Source organism: Anas acuta, chromosome 3 (assembly GCF_963932015.1).
Source record: "Anas acuta chromosome 3, bAnaAcu1.1, whole genome shotgun sequence".
Lineage (NCBI taxonomy): Eukaryota > Metazoa > Chordata > Aves > Anseriformes > Anatidae > Anas > Anas acuta.
Window position 1 is genome coordinate 27,736,874 of NC_088981.1, and position 24,929 is coordinate 27,761,802.

The 24,929-nt window shown below is 38.0% G+C and overlaps 1 protein-coding gene and 1 long non-coding RNA gene across 16 annotated transcripts in view; one reads left to right on the forward strand and one right to left on the reverse strand.

Annotated features, from left to right (window-relative positions):
- The first annotated feature begins 6,990 nt into the window (after positions 1-6,990).
- Positions 6,991-12,360, forward strand: LOC137853683 (uncharacterized). The gene is made up of 3 exons (XR_011094660.1): positions 6,991-7,158; positions 8,831-8,970; positions 12,044-12,360. It is a non-coding gene; the product is annotated as an uncharacterized lncRNA (long non-coding RNA).
- A 2,854-nt stretch (positions 12,361-15,214) lies between these two features.
- The window catches only part of PLD5 (phospholipase D family member 5), a 177,515-nt gene continuing 167,800 nt past the window's right edge, over positions 15,215-24,929 (reverse strand). For all 15 annotated transcript variants that reach the window (XM_068676321.1, XM_068676320.1, XM_068676327.1 and 12 more), the window contains 2 exons: positions 20,949-21,063; positions 15,215-18,985 (listed from right to left, as the gene is read on the reverse strand). In XM_068676321.1, the coding sequence (XP_068532422.1) occupies positions 18,750-18,985; positions 20,949-21,063 (351 nt within the window). In that variant the 3' untranslated portion in view covers positions 15,215-18,749. The remainder of the gene's footprint in view (positions 18,986-20,948; positions 21,064-24,929) is intronic.

The window sequence follows — 24,929 nt, forward strand, 5'->3', positions numbered from 1 at the left end:
AATGCAAATTAAAAGTTGCCATGTTTTGCACAACATTTACAGAATTTGTTGAGAAAGTGAGCCCTAGATATTGGTCTTCTTTTCAGAGGGACATGATTTTGTTATGTCAGCCGATAATTTTGTGAGATTGGCTCCTCATCTAGATTTTTTTGGTGAGTTGGAATCAAGTGAGACAAGTAAGCCCTTTCATGGAAGCAGGAAAAACCCAGGGACTGATGGCACATGGACTACTTTCCATCTTTTTTTTTTTTTATTTTGTAGTGTGTATATATGTAGTTGAAAAAGTCTGGTAGTTTTCCATAATATGGTAAATGTGATCAGAAAATGTCTTGAGACAGAACAGGTTTCATTACCATATTGCTACTACTGCTTCTCTTGGGAGCTGCCTGGTGTGAAAATTTCGCAGGAGGATTTATGAAGATTGTTTCTCTTTGTTACTGTACTTAGCCCTGAGGGGTCTCAAATAGTCAGGTTTCTTTTAGTCAAGTTCCCCATCATTTTCCACTGTTACTCCAGGGAAGAAGACAGTCTGAAGAGGGAAGAAAAAAGGAATTAGAAGTGTCTTAGCTGGCCTTGTGGATTTTACATTGGAGTTCTGGTGAGGAGGGAGGTAGTCATTCCCTGCCTTGGAGCAAATGAAAAGACCTGATAATGTATCAAGGTAGCTTAAGTCTAGGCGAATAGCTGGCAGGAAACTGGAACGTATTGTCGTTGCAAGAGCAGGAGAGATGCAAATGTGATGAACCCCTTCATCTAGCTTCAGGGTAAAGCAAAGTATTTAAGAATGTTTTTGTGCTACACAGAAGTATCAAAATGCTTCAGCTTATAGACATGAAACCTTGATGTGTTTTTTTCTCAGGTAGTACTGCTACAACAAAGATGCCATTTTTTTTCTCTCTGTGTGCCATTTTACAATTCCTTCTTCATAATGTAAAATCATTTATTTATTTTTTCTTGAGATATTTTTGAGAGAGTTGAAACAAGATTGCACTCTGCATCCATCTGTTTAATTACAGCCAGATCTCTAATGAGTGGTACCATGAGATTTCATCATTTTTGTTTGGGTTCCAATCTTACACTTTTTATGACCTACTGTCGCTGAGAATTGGCACAGATATATAAATTAAAGACGATGCACTATGAATTTGCTCAGACTTCTGTCATCAAGTACTCTTGTAAACTAACCCGCAAATTTCTGACGTGTGTGCTGGTGAGCCTTTGAGCTCTGGTAGTACTGATATTTGGCAATCTCTCAAGTGTTACACTTCAGAGCAAACAGTTCCTTATCTAGCTGAATGGTGTACAGGCTCAGTAGGGTTTGGAGTTGCTGTGCACATTGTCTGGGTCACTTGGGGAACTGAGACTTGTTTTGATTCACTGGTGCTTGAAGATGTTTGATTTGACATCATCTGAGTCAAAAGTTGTTAAAATGTTTATTTTTGCTAGTAAAGTGATAGCCACAAGATCATGCTGGCCTGCTTATGGGCTAAGTATGTATGAAGTTAGGAAGCCTGTAGCCAGTTTTGAAGAAAAATGGTCAATAATTGAAACAAAAAGAGGGATACTAAGCTTACAAGGAGAATGTCACTTGTAACAACCCATGTTCCCAGGCACCCTGACAGCAGGAGGGTAGGGTTCGGCCTCTGGAGCAGGGCACTGCTGACTTGCACCTGTCCTCAGGCCTCTGCTGCAGTGGAAATGCATCTAATGGGGCAGTAACCACTTCATGCTGCAAACCAATCTTCTGTCCATCCATGGCAGATTGTATCTCATGGGGCTCTTTTCCACATCTGGTTACTTTTAAATACCCATCCAGAAGCGTACTGCATTGTCTGCCTCTGGCAAATGAAACCTTTGTGGTCCTTGTAGCTTGTAAGCATTTATGGGTCCTGTGAAAACACCACTCAGTGTCCGGGGTGTACTCTGAACACTTCTCTTTTCGGGTCTTGTGTTTGTTAGAAAATCTACCTTGATTTTTAAGGAGACACTTCTGTACATAGCAGGTGTACTGCTACAGCTGGGGAGAAAACCCAGAGGGATCACTTGGACAGTATCTTTTTAAGGCTTCTTGCTTCCAGATGGGACCTCTTGATTATCTCATTAATTTCTTAACTATTAATTTCTACTCAATTCCTGTGCATGTTCCAGAAGCCATAATGATAGTAAACCTCTCTTGCACATTACTCATCTAAACAAGTTCAAAACAGGATAATAAAAGTTGGTGGAATTACAAATAAGCAGTATTACAAGGTATATAAATAAAGCTTGTGAGAGCTGGCTTTTCTCTTTCTTCCTTATAAAAATGGCAGCAGAACAAGTTCCATCTTGCTTGAACTGCTAGTCCTAGCGTTTATTATTAATGTCATTTGCCTGGCCACAGTATGCCAAAGGCAGCAACATGGATTTCTACAATATGGACTTTAAGTACTAAAGATCATAATTTTGCTATTTTATTCCTTGTTATGTTTTATTTTTAGACTGTTCTAATATCTTTTTACATTCAGTTCACAAAAGTAACAGTCCATTTTAAAAGATTTTCCTGTAAAGCATGTTTCTTTGTGACTATTCTGATCCTTACATTTCACCATTTAAAAAGTATCTATGAAGTGTTTCATCCTTATCAAAAATTTGTTTACTTCATCTTTTATTGTATTGTAAATACACATTTATTTTTATTCTTTATCTTTTTTTTCCTTTTCATTTGATGTAGTGCATGTAGACAGATAATCTCCAATACTGAATGTTTTTTGAGCAAGGAGGATGTTTCTCCTGGTGAGGTGATCTGCAGACATACCCAGTTACAGGCAGCTGTCTTGACTGGCTAGGCCTGACTGAATAAATGGCATTTTTCACCAGCCACATGAAAGCAGAAAAAGGGAAGCAAGTCTGATGTTAATGCTCAGCAATGCAGCACTGAATATCATTCCTGCTTCAGCATTTCACTTTGCTCAGGCCTGTTTTATACACTGCGTGGTACAGAGACCCCATTCTCCTTTCTTCTGGCGCATATGTGCAGATGTAGAAACTGCCTTGGCAGTTGGAAATGTATTTGCCGTGTTTATAGTAAGTTATCTGATCATTCCTATTCTTCACAGCCACAGAAAACAAGCTTTCTCTTGCAGTGGACCCTTGCAGCCTACCTACTTGTGAGCTGTCACTGTCTTCTTTCTTCATAATTTGAGGAATAGAGGATACCTTCCAGACAAATGTGCTTGTGAAGGCAGTTGTGTGTTCTTGACGGTGGCTTTTTTTGTTGCTGTTGTGAACAGAAAAAACTATGCCAGAGAACAAAGAGGTGTGTACTGAAACCTGCCTGTGCTCAGGAAACTTAGAGGAGGCTTGGGACTTAAGCACATTGGTGGAGTGAATACCTACCAGTGCTTGCTGAAGTCTGCCAAAGCAGCGTGATCTGGGTTGGAGTTGCTGTCGGTTCCACTGGGAAAATGTTACTGCTTCTGTTCTGTGGTTGCAGGGCCTCATCTTGCAAAAAGCATTTATTCTTGTATTGCTGCTGTTGCTATCAGACTGACAGCATGGCAGTACACAAAGCTGAGGGTTTGAAGAAATCTTTTTTCTTTTGAAACTTGACTGGGGCTAGGAATTTCAATGATCCAAAACTTTCTTCCGAGTTCCTTATTTTTTCTGTTTTATATTGTTTGCACTTAGGGTGCAGCTAAGGATTCAGGTTATTTTCTTAGGTTGCTCTCTCACTAAACTGTAAAGTTTGCTGCTCTAGTACAAATAGTTTTTGACTTGTCCTGTTTGAATGACTTCCATCAAGTCACTGCAAAGCAGAAGGATGCATGTCAAGCAGCTTGCTGTAGAATGTATGTAGAAAACACTGTGGAAGCACTAATTCTGGTGAGGTGTTGCAACTGCAGAAAATATCAGGCACAGGGACAAATTTCATCCTTTAGCATCCTGCTGTTGACTTCTGCAGTACAGGGTTAGGTTAAAGTGTAGGTCCGTGATGGAATATTGGCTTTTACTCTACTTCCATCATTTCCCTACAAGCACAGAAACATGGGGTTAGAGAGATTAGGTTGCAGTATCTGGCTGTTTTGGGGGGCCATGTGACATGGCTGAATTCATTGCAATAATTTAGAACAGCATTTTTCACTGGGTCTGATGATAAAGGAAAAAAGACTGGTTTTAAAAGGTGATTCTGCTGTCAGTCTGATATTTGAAATCAAAGTTGGGGTGTAGCAGGATGTTACAATACTCACAGTACCGTAAATGCTTTGATTTGCTTTGATCAATCTGATTGCTTATGTCTGTTTTTTAGCAGGAGCCACGAGCCTTATCCATCTCAGTTTTCTGTACATGTAGATCAAAAACATATTTTTGTAAAACTGAAAGGGCTTGGGATTGTATTTTTGGACTGAAAAATCACCAGGCATAGACTTTGCTGCTTTACTTACCTGTAAGTTCCAGCTATGTTACTGTACTTGCTATACTTACTGTACTGCTAATACCACTACTGCCCATTTTCAAAGGGCCATCTGTGAAAGTCATGTTTTCAACTCGAAATACTTGATCAGGATGAACAGGAATGAATTTGTTGAACCTTTGATGCTTGCTGGAGTTAGCCCATTGCTTTAAATGGTGCTTTTAATTCGAAGTGTGTTTATATGAGTTCTGTAACTTAAGCACGTCCCTGCAAAACTCTTGAACTGCACTGGTATGACAGTTTTGTGTGAGCTGAGTTTCTTGAAGCATTTATAAGCCCTTAAAGCGAGCTTGTTTCAGCTGATACTGCTACACGAGATGTGACCTTTCTGGTAGCTCATAAACCCCTTGAAGCAGCTGTGTTAATATTCCGTGTGCAGACTGAACATAGTCTTCAGGAGCGTTACATTACACCAGCAGTAAAACCGATTTAGTAACTTACTGCCACGCTGGTTTGATAATGGCTATAACCATTGTAAGGATACAGAGTAGTGACTGGAATATGACCTTTTGGTACTGAAACCCAAGTTGTTACCTAGCATACATATTGTGAAGACTGCAGGGCTGCATGATGCTATGCAAGGGCTGAAGAAAGCGGTCCCTCTTCTGTCTGCAAATAGCACTTTGTGCAGAGGAAAAAAAGTGAGACGTGAGAGCACTTTGAAGTAGGTTATTGCTGTTTGGTGATTCCTTTGGCCTCTTCCAGACTGATTTATCATACTAGAGGGATTGTTTTAGTATTGGCTGTGAGACTGTAAGAGTGAAGTGATTTGGAATATGTATTGCAATGAGCCAAACACACATGATGTGTATTTTTTTGGCTCTCTGGTGAATTCTATAATATGGTTCCCTTGATCTGGATTACTGTAGCCTGCAGAAGCGGCTTGAAACCTGGGCTACACCAGCAGAGTTCTCTTAAGTGCTCCAGTTTTGTGTTGGGTCAACAGGTATACAAAGTTCACAAGTCATTTTTCCAAAGAAGGACCATCACAACACGTTATTAGCATGTTATGCCCTTCCGCTCCTTTGAAGAGCATACTGTTAAGAAACCAGGGTATGAAAGAAAAAGGGTGCTTTTTTATTGTTGTTGTTTTTTGTTACTTGCTGCCAAGGCTGTCAGCACTGACCAAAAGCATACCATGGCTGATTTGTTGTTGCTTTTCCTCAGTTACGTGTGCCAATTCTTGCTGGGTTCTTCCACTGCAGTATATTGTTTACATATGTAGCTATTACTCAGTGATAAATTTGATACTCAAAAGTTAATCAGAGGTTAGCAGAGGACTCTCTTCTGCGTTAAAGTCAACACCTTTGGGGATCAGTGCTCTATCTTACAAGGTTCATGTTTTTTTAGAGATGAAGATCATGTCTGAGAAGGATATATCCTTTTAAAAATGTTACAGTATTGTAAGTAAACATCAGCTATTATGTTTGAAATGTGTCCTACTTAGGACTGGGCAGCCTCATAAGAAGCAGTTGTTCATTGTATTTTATTGCATAGGACTCCAAGTGGAGAAAGGGCCCATCTGTGTCAGCAAGTTGGTTGTCAGCAAGGGCAGGGAATGGGGTCAGATTGGTTTCTGGTCAGTAAGTCTGGTCAGGGCCTGTTTGCAGACCCAGGTCACCCAGTGGTGGTGTCTGTAGCAGAGCTAGGACACAGTTGAGTTGGTTTCTTCTCAGCTTACTGGAATGAAATCTGTTTTGTCTACCCCTGGAATGTATCTAAACATTTCCAGGTTACATCTTTTTGCAGAGAATGGCAACTTGCAAAGGTGATTTAAGATGAAAACAGATATCAGTAGCTTAACTTAGGTTTTGTCTTTTGCAAGCTACCTTGTGATACAGCATATAATGAGCAATTAAAGTTGCTATTAGTGGTAAGCAGGAGTAAGATTTATTTTCCTACTCCATACGATTGTTATGAAGCTGCGCATGTTGAATATTGAATTCCTAGCTGCAGGGTTTTAGTTATATTTGTACTTCATTTTTTTTATTAAACAGAGGCACTAAAATAGTAAATACGTCGAATAGTGTGGCCTAATCGAATAAGGCCAGGCTGGATGGGGCTTTGGGCAGCCTGGACTGGTGGGAAGTGTCCCTGCCCATGGCAGGGGGTGGAACCAAGTGGTCTGTAAGGTCCCTGCCAGCCCAAACCAGTCTGTGATTCCATGATACTGTTGGAATAAAATGGGGACATCTTGGAATTGAAGTCGGCCTTCTCTTCACGGGGATTGGTTCTTTGTCTTTGTTCTGAACTGGTCACTCCTGTTGCATTTAATGAGGAATGACATTAGTGGTGTATGTGAAACAGTGTGGGTCAGAGTCTGGCCAGCAGAAACTTACCTCGCTGCAACCGATGTGGTCAAAAGCCTCCTTTCTAGTAAAATGACAACCAGCTTCTACAGAAGTGCATGCAACTGAGAGTGGTGGTTATGCAGTTACTTCCAGAGTTTCTGCTTCCTCTCATCTCCTATCAGACATTACCTTTTCCATTTAAGCTTATTGGGTGCTTTACGTGTTCCCAGTTTCAGACTACAGGGAGCACGAGTCAGTCTCCGTACGACAAATTACTCGGCACTAGAGCTTGTTAGAAGGGTTTTAGATGAAAGGGGTTTTTGTGTTACTCTGTTTAGGACTCCCATGGGCTTAACAGAATGTGAGAGCACTCTCTGCTACAGAAAATCCCAGTGGCTGTGTCATCTCCTGGGAAGTGTAAGTATTGGTTGTTGACCATTCCTGTTAGGAGAATTAGGAGTTGCAGCCTTTCGCTAGTCAAGAAGATGCCTATTAGAAATAGACAGTGTAATAGACATGTTAAAATTTGTTTACAGGATCTTCCAAATAAAACCATATTTATGTGAAGTATTGACATTTGGAGTTGGCTTCCTTGCTGTTTTCAGTCTCCATTTTGCTTCTCCTGTAGTTTGTCTAGCCCACACTTCAGTGGAAAGCAGATTAGGCTGTAGTACACCTGTTCTCCATTTCCATAGACAAAATGTTTCCACTTCTATCCATATACATGTATCCTTCTGTTCTTTGTGCACAGCAGCACCTCTTGCTGGAACAGGCTTTCCCCTCCTAAGCAGGAAAAGTGGGGTTTTTAGGTAGAGGTTTTTCGTTAGGATCATTATTATTTTTGTAATCCAGGTTTTAGGATATGTGAGGGGACCTGAACTGTCACATATTACAGATCTTTTGTGTATTAAGTTTTCAAATGCTTTACAGCTCTTTCAGATATGGTGGGAGGTTGAAAACCTTACTTTATATTGAATTAGAACAGCAGATAAAATTCTGGGCCATGTAGTATACTACTACATACATTAACTCAGGCTGTGCTGTCATTCCTGGCTACATCCCAGAACAAACTGTGTTGGGATTGAGGTGGGGCGTTAGAACTGAAAGCATGAGAGGGAGCAAAGGAGGGAGGCTGATGTGCAATGGGCCAACGAGCCTTCTTGTTCTGTAATACTCAGAGGAAAGAATAAACATAAGGGAGAAGAAACTGTTACTACTATTAAATTGTCCTATGCAATTGTCCAAGTACAAAAATCTGCTGTACCTTATTGCACTTAATGTTACTTGCCTGTATCAAATGCCAGTACAGATGCACGTGTTTTTGCAGGTTATTTTGTGCAAGAATAATTATTAATGTCGAAATTGTATCTGCTGCTGTGCTGTTACTGAGTAGCTGCTTTCTGATGAATTGTTTCCTGAACAAGAAATAAAAAGAATCTAAGCCATGTGAATATCTCGCTTACTGGTACCAGCTGATAAGCTGAGCTATTCAAGTAGCTTACTGCAGCATCTTCAGGTGCTTCGATTTCATTACCCTACATAAAATCTTGTTTTAATTCCCCCTTTGCAATTAGCCTCCTGCTGGTCTAAGAAACAACCCCAAGAAGAGATTGGGGCTTGAAGTGCAGAGTGAGGCTATATGGCCTTGTCCTTTGGCAGAGATCGGGTTAGACAGCTTTAATGATTTCTAGAACTTAAAAAGCACTGCTAAGCTCTTTGCTTCTTTTCAGCTTTTTTTTTTGCTGGTATTATAATATCTCTGATAAATGTTGTTCTTTCTGGTTTGAGTAATGGGGCAGTTGGTAGCTATTGAACAGCAATTGATTGTCCTGGTTAGTCAGGGATGAATTGGAAATGCAAAAATGGATTTCCCTGCTGGGTTGGAGTGTTCACAGGTAAACGGTGTCCTGCAGAAGGCTGCCCGTGCCTAACACCAGGAATCTGACAGGTTCAGATTTGGCCAGTGTAATTTCAGGAATGTGAATAGTCACATCTAAACGTGAAGAGGCGAGGAGTGGTGCCTTGGCTGTATAGCTGAGTGATGCCAATTAGCAGTTGCCTAATCTGTGCTTTCCCTCTTCTTCCCCAGGGGAGCTGTGGCCAGACTGCATCAGGGACGGTCACCAGTACGTCTTGCCCCAGTATGCTTTGTATGGGCGCAGTCTGGAAGAGCGCTTGTGGGCCAGCAGGAAGGCAGAGAATGCTAACGGAGTGTTGAAAAGACACGAGGTACTGTTTGAGCTTGTACTGTGCCCCTGTCCTCTTTACTAATGTAGACATAGCCAACAAGACTGCTTCATAGGCTGGGTCTGCTTAGTGTGAACGTGGTTGATGGAGAGACTGATGGGCCTAAAAACGTGGTTCAGGTGTGGTCTGTGTGTCTGAAACCTGAAACACGATACAGAAGACCTGTGTTCCAGTAGCTGTGGAGGTGGCAGAGGTGTGCCAGCGCTGCGCATCCCTTGTGCATCTCAGCTGGAGGCACCAGGTGCCTATTGGGGCGTGCCTCCAGTCTGGGGGGTACAGGAGACTGGGGGCTGGGGCTGGGATTCAGTGCTCACAGAAACAGACTGACTGAGATGGAACACAAAGAAAATAGGAAAAGCATTATGTACTGAAACGAGGTTCTTTTATTTCAGTGCAGTACAAAGAAATAGGAGTTACTTTGCTTTGAATGAAAGTATTGAAACCGAAAAATGAAGCTTGTGAAATACATTCGTGTAGTAATAGGAATCCTTGGATATCAAAGCAGTGAAAAATGACAGCTATGATGCTGTGGCATTAAAATAAATATTTACATAGCTTTAAACTAATGCATTGTTTTTTTTTCTTCATTTAGTGTTGTATCATTGGTAACTTAGTTTGCAGCAGTATAATATATTACCCACTTTGAAACACTGACAATGCTTTTTTAACCATTAGTCTTTCAGCCAGTGATTTCTTTATGTTTAAAATGTACTGGTACAGCAGCAACACTCTTCTGTACCAAGCAACACGCCCCCCCACCCCAAACCCCAGCAAAAACAAAGACAGCCTCTTTTTTTATTTTTTCCAAAGAAGGAATCTGCTCAGTTCAGTAAGTACATTGACCTTTGGTTACATATAGTAACGCTGTAAACAGTGGGCCCAGCTCACAGACAAATAACATGAACTCACTCACTTTGAGAGAGTTAAGTTCAAGAGAAAGTTGTTTTCAAAAAAAAATAAAAATTCTATGTTGCCTATCATTCTGCAGCATGAAACACAGTAACTGCTCAGTTTTGGACGTTTTAAACTAGAATATTAGCTTTCAAATTGAATCAGGACGGGTCATCTGCTTTCCTAACAAGTGCAGATGAGTTACATTTTCAAAGGTATCAAAATGTACTGTCATACTGGTTTGCATCAGTCAATAGCCCCATGTCCTTGGTGACTTTTTAAGTAAGTAAACGTTAATTACACAGGTATTGCTATGAACCAAGCCCATTGTTTAAAGGAAGCACAATTCTTGCCAAGTTAAAAGTCTTTACATAAGAACGTGGTTTTGTAATGGATTTGAAGAGCTGCTGTATGAGTTATTAAAATTGTGTCTTCCTGCTTGCACTGTGTACCAATGCAGAAAATGGACAAACATGCAGTAAAATGTAGCATCATTTAGAAAATAATATGTAAAAAAAATTCAGTATCTTATATTAAAGCATTTACACTGCATAGGCATTCATATAAGGATATAGTATAATAAAACTCATCAAATATACAAGCATGCAGCAGTTGCCTTATTCACAGTTCTAGAAATGACCACACATTGATTTTCTTAAATATAAATTGGGTTATCCAAAATAGATTTTGCAGCCAGTCTCCTTTGCAGTGGCAAACTATGTTCTCATGTGCATTGCAGATACTGACCTATATAACAGGCCTAAGCTATGCCACCGTATTGTACACATCTGTGATAAATACTGTGTTTGAAATAGGAAGGATAATGAGAAGTTACCATACTTCTCGTAGTAGAGCTTGGAGACTACACAATGCTTGAATTAAACAAAAAATATAAGCATATTTACTGTATTCTCCTTAGAGAGTAACACTGCAACCTTGCCACATATCTAGCTACTGCATAAGCTGGCCATGCAGTTTTCAAAATAAGTTTAGACAGGTTTTTCTATTTGAGATTTCACCCCCATCAGAGGAAGTACAGTAGTATACTCATATAGTACATACCCTTCCTGCCCTGCAAACCTTACAAAGGACTCCTGCTACTCTTAGGTTGTTTATGGAAATAGAATACAATGCAATGCCAAAGTCACACCCACAGAGAGGTTTTCTTGTCTTCATTTACTCCTGTACAGCAGAGAGCTTCAAGCACTTAGATATCGCAAGATATCAGCACCTAGATTAGACCCTTTCTGTGGCCGAAGGGCACCTGGAGGGTAAAGTTGGGGATATGTGGTTTGAAGTTGTGTGTGGTTTTGACTTGCTTGTTATTACCTAGCTTGGCGTGCCAGCCTGGTGCGTGACCCCAAGCCAACAGCGAACAAAAAGTTTGGAGGCAAGGCTTGTGTTAAGGTGTGTGAGGTCTGAAAAATTGGGCTCTAGAGCCTGGTTTTGGACATGTCAAGGCAAAGTGGAGCGAAGATTATGACTTAAACCCTTTTCCCCTTGCAGATATTTTTTCTATAATGCCTACCTTCTGCTTTTTCTTGTCATTGTGTATAGTAACAAAGATTTTTTGGTGTCTTTAGTCAGTATGTGCATGTGCTTCCTTTTTCTTGGCACTTCAAGTAAAGCCAGTACAAGTGATATCGCAGGATGTCACAACACCCAAGCTGCAGGCAGTGGGTATTCATCGCTGTGTAGAAAGCAGCAAAGGATTCCTACAAAAATAGCATGTAGGAAGTAATAGCTTGATAAGGAAAAAGCCAGATAATGGGCAGAGAGGGAGGGAGGGAGCAGAAACATTGGCTAATGAAAAAGGGGAGTGTGGAAAAGGAAGAACTGGGGGCAGTGGTTGCTGGAAGAAGAGGAGAGTGTAATCCTCCCTGGAGCATTTAGTTCAGAGAGAAGCATTGCCCTTTGTTTTGTAAAAAAAAGTGAGCTTTGGCACACTCATACATGCGAATGGAAAGGCGAGTAGATGGCTTTGGTATGTGCTGTCAGAATCTGTTACCTTAATGTACTGGTATGCGGTGGCCAGGAGTTTGCTTTTGTAATCTGTTATTTTGACTCTCTCTCCCTCTCTTAACGTGTGCGTATTCCCATTCGCTAGTGAAGGAGATGTGTCCCTTACCAGCCGGAGCTGTACTGCTTCCCATCTGTCTTGCAGGAGGAAGGCAGCAGAAGGCGCTGTGCTAGAGATGTGTCTAGCTCCTGTGACATACTTGCTTCTGCATGTGTGGAGCCTCAACATCACATCTGGAATTTGGTATGGGGACATCCAGAATTTGAGATGGACACGGGGTCATCTGAGTGCTTTTACTGCATTGACTAACTGACACCTGGAAAATGGGCTCACAGTGTGTTACAGCTGGCTTGCTGCTACAGAAGCTGTTTTTCTGCATTTTCTCCAGACTTGTTACCTAAAATTTCTCTGTTGACATCTGAAGACACAAATACTGTGAGAACTGGCTTTTTGATGATTATATGACAAAAAAAAAACAAAACACAAACAAAACATGATTAATGTGTCAGATTTGATGGACTGATACTTGCTCTTAGTTTTTACTGTTGTATTACTTCAGAATGAGATTTGCCTGTCCAACTTGACTGTGTTTGTACAGCAAGAGATCATATGCAACTGCTGCATATGATATGAACACAGCACGGCAGGTGTGTGCGGTATTGTAAAGACTTTGTTTACATAGTGCTAAGGACTGCTACTATACAAGAAGGAGCCCCATTTCTAGTATTGCTTTTCTTCTCAGTGCCTGCTACATAGAACTCTATGGGCTCCTGTTCCTGTTATTAAGCATCTTAAGCTTGCAATTGTTAGTTTCCTTCCTGTCGTTCTAAAAGTAGTCATGGGAATAAACTCATGAAGAAAAGAAGGGTGAGTGACTAAAATGCAGGATTTTGCAGGGAAAAAGCAAAATGAGAAGTTAGCCCAGAGCTTTTAGGCCAGCACCTGGTCTGTTAACTCATGAATTAATGAGTGGCTGATTGATTGATTCAAGTTGGTTTGACTCTGTGGCTATTTTTCCAACCTTTCTCTCTTCCTGATTACATTTTAAGCTGTTGAGGGAGGGGCTGCTATTACAATGTGTGATGTAGTGCCCAGGATGTGTTGTTGCAACTTCATCATGATAAAGATAATTTACATTTTTCACATTGGTTAACATGAAACCTAGAACTTTTCAGTATAAGCACAAAAGAATCCTCCAGAATGCTACAGTTGTCCACTTGACTAGAGAGTAGTTTTTTTTGTTTTGTAGCTTCAATCAACTGTATTTTTGTTATTAAAGGGAAGACCAGCATGTTCTTTTTACAGAATTAAAGATTGGTTTAACCTAAAAAAAATTGGTTTATTCTAAGAAAAAAATTCCAGTGTAGAATTTGTTGTGAGCAAAATACAGCCAAGTCCATTCACTGTAGTAGAATAATTCACAGCTAGAATTGCACTGCACTGTTAAAAATCTTAGTTTTAACAAGGTATTCAGAAGTAGGCCACAGTGGCTTAATTTTTGTCCTACACATATATTTTGAATTAAAAAAAAAAAGTGCTTTGTTACAGTTACAGCGTATTGAAGTGGCATAGAAACATGTTTCCATGAAAACCCAAATTAAGTTATCCTGTTGGAACTGCTCAGTACAGCTAGATTCCTTGTTCTGTTTCTTTGTAAATTCCCAATCTTAAGATAATTGTGCAGCTCTCTCAGGTTCATCTACTGACTTCAGCATCTGCTCAGTGCAAAGCATGTTTGTTCTTTCCTTGTCTAAACTGTTTTGGATGAGGTCTTCTCTATATGCTAGTTTGGCAAGCTTCTAAGGCATTTGTGCAATGTGATGATGCAAGAGCAACCTGATTCAATACTGAAAAATTTGTAAGTAATGTCCAGCAGTATTTGCAGTGGAAAAATTACTGCTAAGAAAGCAATCCCTCTAAAGTATCATCTGAGCTCCTATAGTGTACATGTGTTAAAAGTGGAATATATGTACTTGTATGTTTACATCAGGCAGGTATCAATGTGAATTTAAAAATTACCAAGGATTCATTCTTGTTGCATGGATTGGATTGTGATTGAAAAACGATGGACATATATGTATAAAAAGACTAGGAGTGGAACTAAAACAGTGCCAGAAGTCACTCTCTCGGAACATACTATACATGTTGTTAGTGTTTTTGGGTTAAAATGAAGGGTTAATTTTGAAGTCCAGAATGGTTAAGATGTCTTAGAGCTCTCTATAAGGCCAGTCTCAGGAGTCAAGTGCATGATATTCAGGAGGAAGATATTTATAAATGACTTCAGTTTGAAAATCTGGAATAGCCAGCTGATGTGTTACCATCTTACTCAGAAGGTCTGTGCTATTTTTCAGTAGGTACATACTAAAGTCACAAAAAAAATCAACATAGAAATTCTCTGGATTTCTCCTCAGATTTAGGGTTAAATGGCAGGTAGCATTCACACAGCTTAGTTCAGTTTTTATCTATGTAAAACTCAATAAAATGTAGTAGAAATAACTTAGGTAGCTAGTAGGAATTCAAGTAACAGGTAGGTCTTGAAAGTAGCATTCTGAGCATTTCTATTTACTTTATTCTTATCTGCTCTCCCCTGAACAATCTCTAGAGCCTGGATTTGCTGGAAGGAATACTGGGCCCTGTAAAACCTTGTACAGCAAGACCCCACATTGAAATATGCATTTCTTAGGGGAAAAAAAAAATGCTGAGGAGAAAAAAACAAATAGAAACAAAAACTTAAGTCCATTCCTGTCAGGTTACAGTCATGGCCATTGTGTCATGGCACATCATGCTGCTTCTCTGCTCTTCACAGAGAACGTGAAAGTAGCTGCAGATACTAGTTAAGGGGAATGCTTAAATTTTATGCCCACTCTATTGCCTCTTTTTTCTCCCTGTGTTAAAGACGAGAACAATGCCCTTCCCCTACCACCAAAAAGACTCCCAACAGTAAAGCCCCAAATACCTGTTTGTTGTTTGGCTTGCAGCGTGATAAATAAGAGTACATGCACAAGGCAGAAAAAAGTAGTAGCCTGCCCAAAACAGCTTGAGGCATAACATGTGAAATTTGTAAAGTAACTGGTGTATATGAGATTTGGGCTTCACCCTTGGTTGAAAGGAATTTCTGTGGTGATCCTTTTGCTGCCAGCCAGGTGTTGGGAGAACTGGGATTTTATTTATTTTTACACCTTGGCAGTACAGACTGCTTCAATCATGTTGTAGATTAGCTGATAATAAAGGCAGGAGTAATTTGTGAAATAAGGAACTGCACTTGGATAAAAATGCTTGGGTTTAAGTGCTTGTGGTTTGGACCAACATATCACGTTTGTTTTTTGTGACTCTAGAGCTATGTACCAATCTGTAAACATCACAATGTGTAGTCTTCTTTCTTAGGAAGCTTGCTGTATGCCTTTCAGTACTAGATACAAGATGTTAGCAGGACTTCACGTGAGGAACAGTTAAACAAAAACTTCTATGAATAAGGCACTAGTAAATGTTTGCAGCAAACAACAGTTACAGTCTGTATTCTTTAAGAATAAAGCCGTTCTGTTTAGGAAATTGCCTTTAATATGACAGAGTTACCAATACCAGTTAGAAGGGGGTTAGAGAAAGTGCATCTTTTGGATTTTATGCCTGTGAGGTCTGTGAGAAACTACGGAATGCAAATTCCTGTTAAGGTTAGAAATTTGCTGTGCAATGGTGATATTCAGAAGAACTAAAGCAAGAGGGAACTGGTCCAGACTGATCCCTGCTAAACCAACGTGAAATAACTGTAATGGATTTGCTACGGATTTATTTACATTGACAGAAGGAGCTGAAGCCAGAATTGAGGCTGCTGTAGCAAATCTAGTTAAATGGGAATAATGCTAACCTAAAACAAATAATTGGCTGTAACAGTTTTAAAAAAGAATCTGCTTTTTTGTTTGTTTTTTCATTAATTTCCAACTTGCTGAAGTCCAAGGATGCACTTTGTCTTTTGGTTAATGTAACAGAGCAAAGCCTTCTGTACTACTTTGGAGCTGCTGCCATTGTAAATAGCTATTAAAATAGCAATCCATACATTATACAAAATTAAATTTGAGCCTGCCAGTCCGCCTGTAGGATGGCTGACCACTATTTCACTATTTCTCATTAAAATTGCTCAGAAAAACCCCGACCATTCCATCATAAAAACAGAATGTACTACTACTTTTAAAAAGTACTTTTACATATCAGCTTTTTTTTTTTTTTTTTTTTTTTTTTTTCCCGGGGGGGAGGAGGGTCATTGAAGCACCAGAATTTGTTCAAGTCAGTAAGAATGCAGTTATTAACTGAGGGCCTCAGTTAACGTTTAAGATTGTATCAGTTCAGTGAAATTACTATATCTGAATCGTTCATTTGCTATGCTAAATAGAAGGTCAGTGGTAACTCCACAGTCTAATCTCATCACTAAATACTGATTTGGAAAAAGACAGATTACCTTTAGCATTTGACAAATTTCTGTTGCACTGAAATTCTTCATTATTTGTATATTGTGTCATTTTAAAAACACATTCCTAATATCAGATAATACAAGAGGGAAAAATATCATGTTGATTCTTCTTGTATATTATTGCCATCAGGTGCTACAACTAACAACTCTGAAAAGTGGGGAGGTGTGGGTGTCTTTTTTTTTTTTTTTTAATCTTAGTGAAAACATGGTAGTAAATTTATCTCAAGCTTTAAGATCACCCATCCATTGGGACCATTTCTGTTCTCTCAGAAAATTTAAAACTATCTCAAGCAGTTTTTAACCCCCTCGCTCCCTTTTTTTTGCATTGACTCCAAAGGCTAAATTCATTTGGTGATGTAACTAGTGGCTAAAATTGATAAGAGTTTCACCAGAAATGAAGCTGGATGTATCTTAATTTAATAATAATAATAAAAAAACCCCTTAGATTTCGTGCTAGGGAATCTCTATCGGTCTTGCAATACGTATACTAAAGTTATATACAGAAGAAAGAAAATGCAAAATTTTCTCTTTCCAAAGATCTCATCCTTAAAGTGACTCAGGTGACCTTTTTCTTTTTAGATTTGTTTGTTTGTTTCTTATACAAATGTCAGAATATATGTTGTCCTGCAGGAGGGAAGTCTAAGAAATTGCATGGGTTTATCTGAATATTAACAAATGTTCTTCAACATTAGAGCTGTGCAGAATCTTTTCTGTAAATGTTGACAGCTAATTCTTTTTTCATTCTTTCTAGTAAGATGATATACATCTGGGAAATTGCAAAAGATGCACAGTGTTTGTTAAAAGTGTGCCTTTTGTAGTCCTAACCAGTTTCATGGTGTGTCTCTATCTCTTGCTGGCAAAGTAGTATTTTGAAGTTGTGCATACATTACCTTTTCCTAATTTCCTAAACTGTGCTTACTTTAAAACAAAATCGACTTTTTTAACCTTTTCAATAAAACTTGTATGTTGAAAGTCACGGTGGCTTTTTAACTTGGTTTTAAGATTAAAATAATCCATTGGGACACTTTTGATTTTGGTATCTCTTAACCCACTGCTTTCAAAGCGTGCCTTCTGTAATATACAGCCGGGTGAGAGCAGTCTGCATTTGGAAATAGTTGCATGAATTATTAACAAAATGGAGAATGCAGTTTGCTTTCGTGGCTGTATTTCTTCAGCAGAAGCAGGATAGTAATGAAACACTTTCATTAAGAAACTAAGCTAATACAGTTCTGGAAAAAAATCTTTTTAAAGAGCAAATTCACACTTTTACAGAACAGTTGCATCTCAGTGCAACTGAGTTGTGTTTGTAGAGGTGCCTGTTAATACCAACTGAAACTGTGGCCCGAATGAAGGCCTCATGGTTCAGTTTATGCTGATGTATTTGCCTATGTGGACAACATTTAAAAAAAGCCATTTTGCAATTTTTTTATGTGACAGGAAAGAAAAAATGTGTGAAAATGAATATATTCATCATTTAACAACAATTTTTGCATAATTTTGCTCAACCCTTGACTTTCCCAAAAAGTAGTATTTCATTTTTGTTTTTTATTCTTCACACTTGACAAACTTTTACCTTGGGAAAAATTTGTTCTTGGACTGATTTTTCTTGCAATCTCTAGTTCTTTGCTTTTAATACAGAGATGTGCATTGTTAGATAATACTATAACTAGAAATAACTGTTAACGTTGAAATGAATCCATATTACTTTGATGAAAATTTATTTATCTGAGAGGTTTTAGGGATTATCTTGAATTTGATTAGGCCAACACCAGTCCCTCAAAACCTTCTTATTCTCTTAGGAGATGAATTACCAGTACCATAACTGTAATGTATTTTAAGGCTATTTAGAAAAGATGATACTTTAACTAAATGTTCAAAACTAGAAAAGACTTATACGACTGGATATTTATTTAAAGGGGATGATTTGTATAGGTGAATATTTGCTTATTCTTCTATCTTTTCTAATAGGGTAAACCTACCATCTACTTGTATGTCAATAATAACTGATCTTGGAATGCCATTTCATAGCTAGGATCTTAGTTCTGTCAAAGATTCGTTCTAGCCAGGATGACAATTAGCAAAAATCTGAAAACAGCCTCAATCAATTCTTCTGTTTCTGTTAAGTCCAAATGAGGAACGTTAAAATTAACATGGAAGCAAAAATTGACATTCAGTGTCAGAAGTAACAAATTTGAAAGTCTTAATATAGAGAATATAGTTTAGATAGTTTATATAAGTGTGCTTTTTCCTAAAAACACCCCCCAATCAACCTTTTTTTTTTTTTTTTTTTTTTTTGCTTTTTTAAGTCTTTTGTCTGTAAATATGAAAGAGGGCTACACCCATTGTAATTCTTCATTGTTGTACTAAACAGTAAAATAGTCTTTCTTTCTAATTCACATTGCTCATGGCAGTCTTATTTGATGTTGCTTTATTAAGTTTGTGATTAAAGCAGTTTGGGATTTTTGTTGGTTGTAAACTTTTGGCATAATGTGAATACCAGTCTCTTTCAAAAACAGCCTTGAGTTGCTTTATGATGCTTGTGCTGTTCCCCGCGTCTGCTTGGTTGATAACAAGACCCGCTCCAGCGTTCTGCGTAAATGCATTTCCTACCCAATCAAAATTACCTACAAGTAAAGGCAGGAATATACAATGAGTGAAAACAAGTTCTTTATTTAAAAGTAATCATTCAAAACTAATTTGCTCTTGCTTTCTGTGTATTGTGTATGTATATATGTATATATAGTGTGTGTATATATGTATATATACAAAAAGAAACTCCATATACTTTACCCATTAACCTTTTTTGTTCTGAAAATGAAAATATTTTGGGGCTTTATAAACAAATTAAAGTACATGGATGAATAGCGGTTGCTCCATAATGCTGAACCAAACCACTAGATATTTTAAGTTACCTCTTGACAGATATTTCAGAAAACTGAAACAGGTTTTATTGTTTTACTCAACTGGTTACTACCCACCTTGTCAAAGTATAAGGTAATAAATAAGATTTTCAGATGCTGATGGTAGCAAGTCAAAGAGGGTAACTGGATTAATGGAAATCAGGTAAACCAAGTGTTTAATTTACATCTTCGTATTTCTCCAGAACTCATAACTATATAAGATCTACATTTATAATATATGCAGTATTTTGGAGAAAAAATGCTGTTAATAGAGCAATCTATCAAAACAGAATGTCTGAACGTTTATAAGACTTGAATGTATTTGAGAAATTTATACCCTTTCTTTGGGAATCACTTAAGCTACTTCAATATGAAAGGTTAAGAATTCTGAAGTTGTCAAAGATGGTAAATTGAAACCTCTTTTTAAGGGACCTTTTTTACTATGCTTTCAAGTAGAAGGTAAATCAGGTCCTTAACATGTATTTGTATTACTTTTGCACAGCTTCAATTCTGTGTCCTTACATCTGTGTGTGTTTATATACATATATATAGGGAAAAAGCCACCACCACAACAAAAACAGCTAAGAACCCATACTGTGTAGACTCTTCATAAGGTAATGAAATTTGATCTGGGTATTAGAATTTAAAATGGAGTAAAAAGATTATTTTGGAGCTTATAAAATACTTAACAGACCAGAGAGGAATGAGCCCAGCTACTTGAAGTGAAAAGAGATTTGGGTAGATTGAGAGGGGTGGGTGCATGTTAAGAGCCCATCAATGTGAGCTTTTCAGAGGATCTTTTGGTCATCTCTCTATACTACTTGTGACTGTCTTACTCTTCATCTGTGTGCGTTGACTTGCTTCTGTGTTTGCAGGCTTTCTTCGCCCCAACTCCCTCAGAGACTACTGGCTTTACGCCCTTGCAGTAAGTCAGGGTGAGTAAGCTGGCAACTAAAACATATTTGAATGCCTGTTTTCTCCTTGACTTAGCAAAATCTTATAACTTACTTTTTAATTTAGTAGCCCTCTTTTGATCCTTCAGCTCAAGCACAGCTCAGTCAGCTTTATATATGCATATATATGTAAATTTTTATCGTGTGCATTCAGTTAGCATTTGACTGACAGTGAACTCCTGGTAGGTGCCATGAAGAGACTTCATTTAAATGTACCTTAACCCAAAATACCAATTAGACATATCTAACGTTAATAAAAGGAGGGTGTCTGAAATGTCATTATAGTTAAATGGAATAAGATGACGTTGGAAAGTAACGGCCATTTATGGAGTATTTACTAGGTCTATTTACTAATCTGCCATAGGTTATGCAGTTTCCCATATGACATGGGAAATAGAGAGTCCACCTTTGCTGAATTGCAGAAACCAGTAATATGTTGATCATCATATTTATTCTTACTTCATAAAGTATGTTGTATTTTTCTTTTAAGTTTATTTTTAACTACTGAAAGCAGTAGTCTCAAAAGCATGCTTTTGAGAAACTGATAGAGAGGAAAAATAAATTTAAGAATTTTTAAATGACAGTTGGTTCAAGGTTCAGGCTTCATCCAGGTTACCAGAGAAATTAGACCAGTATTGTAATTAACAAGCATATCAGATGTAGATTCCTCATTCATAAATGGGTATTTTTAAATGCTTTTGGCTAACGAATATTCTTGAGATGTGGTTACTTACCAATGTAAGCAGCTCCATCAGTCACCATGTATTTGTTACGGTTTAGTTTGGGAAGGGAAGCATTCTTCTGTTCTTTAAGAAAACATGCATTCTCTTCTTCAAGGTCAAAGAATTTCTGCCATAAAATAGATTGGAGTTTAGGTTAATAAGAACCATTCTGTCATGGGTGGAAAAAATATATTCTGCTCTTCTACTCTTTATTGAAAATAAGTTAGTGCTACAGAACAGCTCAGGGTTATAAGGCGAGCATAAATTTTCATAAAGTACTGCACATTGTATTTCATACTAAATTCTCGTAGTTTGTGATATTTGGTATACATTGTTAAGTATACAAAGTAAATAGCTACTGCATATTATAAGCAATACAATGCTGGATAATAAAAGCTACAAAATGAAGAGAAAAAAAAGTTGTGTTCTGCATAATGAGAGACAAACTTGTTTAGTTCATTTCCACATTCATCAAGAAGCCCTGGCATTTGAAGTCTGCTTCAGGATACATTCTTCCAGGTAAGACAAGTTGAATTCATACCTTTATCTGGCACATTGGCAAGTTTCCTGTTGAAAACGATGCCAATCTAAGAAACTTTTCAAAACCCCGTAGGCAAAGACTGGATTTAGCAGACAACAAGAGGAAAATGCATTTGTTTTACCCTGAAGTGTGATGCCTGATAGATCTGTTTTGAGGAGCTGTAATGTACTCCTTAACTGGCTCAGTGCCAGACAGGAAGATTTTCCAGTACAATACTAAGTAATGTTTGTTTCATCGAGAAAATTAATAGCTAGTCACAGATTCCAAAAACAGAAGTGGAGAATAACATGATGAAGTAGAAATTAAATATTTACTGCATGACTTGGAAACTTTGATTGAGGTTATGGTGTAGAGCCTCAGAACAAATCTAATTCACGATACATTATTGATGAAAGTGGCTGTACACTGCACCTGCTCCGTGTGCCTGAGGAACTCCTATACAGGCATGTACGGTTGACAGAAACTACGTACTTAGCAAGTTGGAGATGGATCTGAGAACGGCTTGAATTACTGGATAAAGCCAGAAGAAATGTTCATGTTATTCTCTGCACAACAGAACAGGAACTGAGTTAGCAGCCATAGGGTGTCCTTCAAGGACATTAACTCTTCCTGGTGATTTGGAAACAGAAGGAACCTGCTGCGTAACTGACTATTATTGTAGGAACTAGTCTAAAAATTGCAAATGGGTAAACTATTCAATGCCAGGAAACAAAACACGATAAGCTCTCTTCCTGGGGTTATGAAATTTAGCAAAAAGTTGCGTATTCTGCTGCTGCTGAAAAGAATAAAAAAAAAAAAAAAAGCCAAGCACAATCGTCATAGAAGCTTAGAGTTGTGATGATGAGATAGATTCGACAGATGTGCTGAACTGAAAAATCACATGCCAGTTTCCTATTGTATAAGCTTATAAAAGAGAAGATTTCAGCTTCAGGCAGAAAACGATAGAATGCTGGAAAATGTGTGTTCTCCAGCAACAGCAGACAAGTCATTAATTCCTTGACAATGCAGATAACAGTAGGGAGCTGCATCTGCCCTCACAAGCAGAGTACACAAATGTAGCTTTGATAGGCAAGTAAACCATCACCAGCAGTAAGTATTAGCACAGACTAATGTTCTCTACTGTGTATCTTCAGCAGAAATTCTATGCTAATAATACCACCTCCTTTGGCTAAAGTTTCATTCATCTTTTCCATCCTTATTTTAGGAGTTTAGAACTTCAAAGTTCAGTTGGTGCTTGGGAGCGAAGGTTTCATAGTTAATATACAGCACTTTTTTTGACTCACAGAACATCTGTATTTTGGTATTTCTGGTTTCCTGAAAACTAGCAAAAGATTCTGTTTTTTTTTTTTTTTTTTTTTTTTTTTTTTTCCTATCTTAGCCTAGCATGAATATACCTGTACAGTTTTCACTTGGAGGCTCAAGAATGGTTTGTGCCATAGATCTGTATGCCTGGTCCATGGCACTCCTGCCTGGGTTCCAGTTTCTTGATGTTGCTGTACTCCAGTTAGGCTTCATTGAGAAGCATCCACCTGCCTCTGGTCAGCACTGTAAGCAACAGAGCTGGACCACTTCTAAAACACCTTTGGGAGTTAGACTCTGCTTTCGTGCATGGAAGATGTGCTTCAAATGCCAAGTACACAAAACGTGAGTACTAAAACGAAGGTCCCAAGAGACACGCCAATGAGCACTTCACCTTGACTTTACCCTTTATGACTGAAGCTCAAATTATGTGGTCCCATTTGGTTCAGTGCAGGGAGCAGGACAGAGATCCCTAAAGGAGCAGCAGTTTGGTATGCAGTTTAACTCCTTGGTATTAGGCTGGGTGCTTGCTGCATTTACTATGTCCCTAAACAAAGCTTCTTCATAAATTCTCAACTCATCTTTTTTCAGAATATGTGTATTGAATTTACAGTCTCAAAGCAGTGTTAGTTTTGTCCAGTAACTCTTAATGCTAACATAAACTAGACTGGACAAGTATGGCAAGGCATGCCGCTGGGAACAAAAGCTAGAGGGAAGAAAGAAGTTATTAAATATGCTTTCTAGGACTCAGCTATGTTATCCCCAAGAGCACTTGTGAGTGGGAGGGTGTGATCTCAGTCAGAACATTATTAAGGCACTGGGACAGGTTAGCAATTTAAGTTTTCAATCAGAATTTGTAACTTGAATTTCTCTTACAATTGGAAAATTCTTGTGTATAAACATATATAATACGTGCCTGCACATGACAGTATTTTCTGTCCATGCCAGTATGCACAAACATTATTACACTTTGATCCTGGCTAGAACAGATGAATACAAAGGAAATTAATATATATTTTTTAAAGTGCTCATTTGTCATGTTTTGTGAGGTAAATACGTGCTGTGATGAAGCCTGTGGTGCAGTTTCAGCCAAAATTGAGTAGTTACCAGCAAAGTCTGAGCCTTAGGCTATTAATTATACCAAACCCATCTTTAATCAGTTCTTACCTAAGGCAGTGACTCGACCAGCGTGCAGAACTTGTGAGGTACAGCACAGAGGCAACTGAGTTGTGTTGTACCTTTAAAATTAGATTTAAATCTGCTATGATTTTTTTTTTTTTTTCCTGGAAATCATTGTATTTCTATGTTAACTACAATGATTCTGGCTAAAATATCTCTGCCTAGAAATTGTTCTTTTCCTTCTATCATTCAGTTCTTTACAAGAAAATTCTGTACTAAAAATTTTACCTGTTTTAAGGAAATGGAAATAGATATGACTATGTACAGCATTAGGTGCCTTTTAAATAAAAATAATTTTAATACATAAAATTTCAATGAATATGGAACAAGTAAGTTACTTGAAAGTGAAGTGGCTTAAGTATTGTCATATGCTGTCTTTATCTTAAAAACACAACGTTGCTTCTCACTTAAAATACAGTTATTACGAGTTTCTTAAAAGCAAAAATCTATTTCTAGATATATACATATATACACCACAGTGTAACACAACACTTCCCCTGCAATTGTCAATTAAAAACAACTAGAAAAAAAATAAAAATTCAGGGGATTGCTTAAGACAGTTATCTGAAAGAAATAAAAATTGTTTCAAGATGACTGACTAGCAGTATGCCTTAATTTCATAAAAATGAATTGTATCAAATTTGAAGTAGTACTTACCATACGTACCATATGCACTGTTCTCTGATACACATGTAACACTAGGTATTTCTCACCTTTCTGATTGCATGCCTTATGCAAACACATAATAGTTCTAGTTTTTGTAATCCTGAATTTGCAACCTCAATTTAAGATAAAATATTATTTTTTCTTATACTTTATTTAAATAAAGGAAAAATAGATACTTATGCAGATGAACAGTAAGGTTACACAAATCCAGACTAAAACACGTTTACGCTGTCACATTTACTCTTATCAGCCAGCATAAACAATGCATATGGCTACAGTTCACTCTGCTAGCTTTGCCATGAAAGACC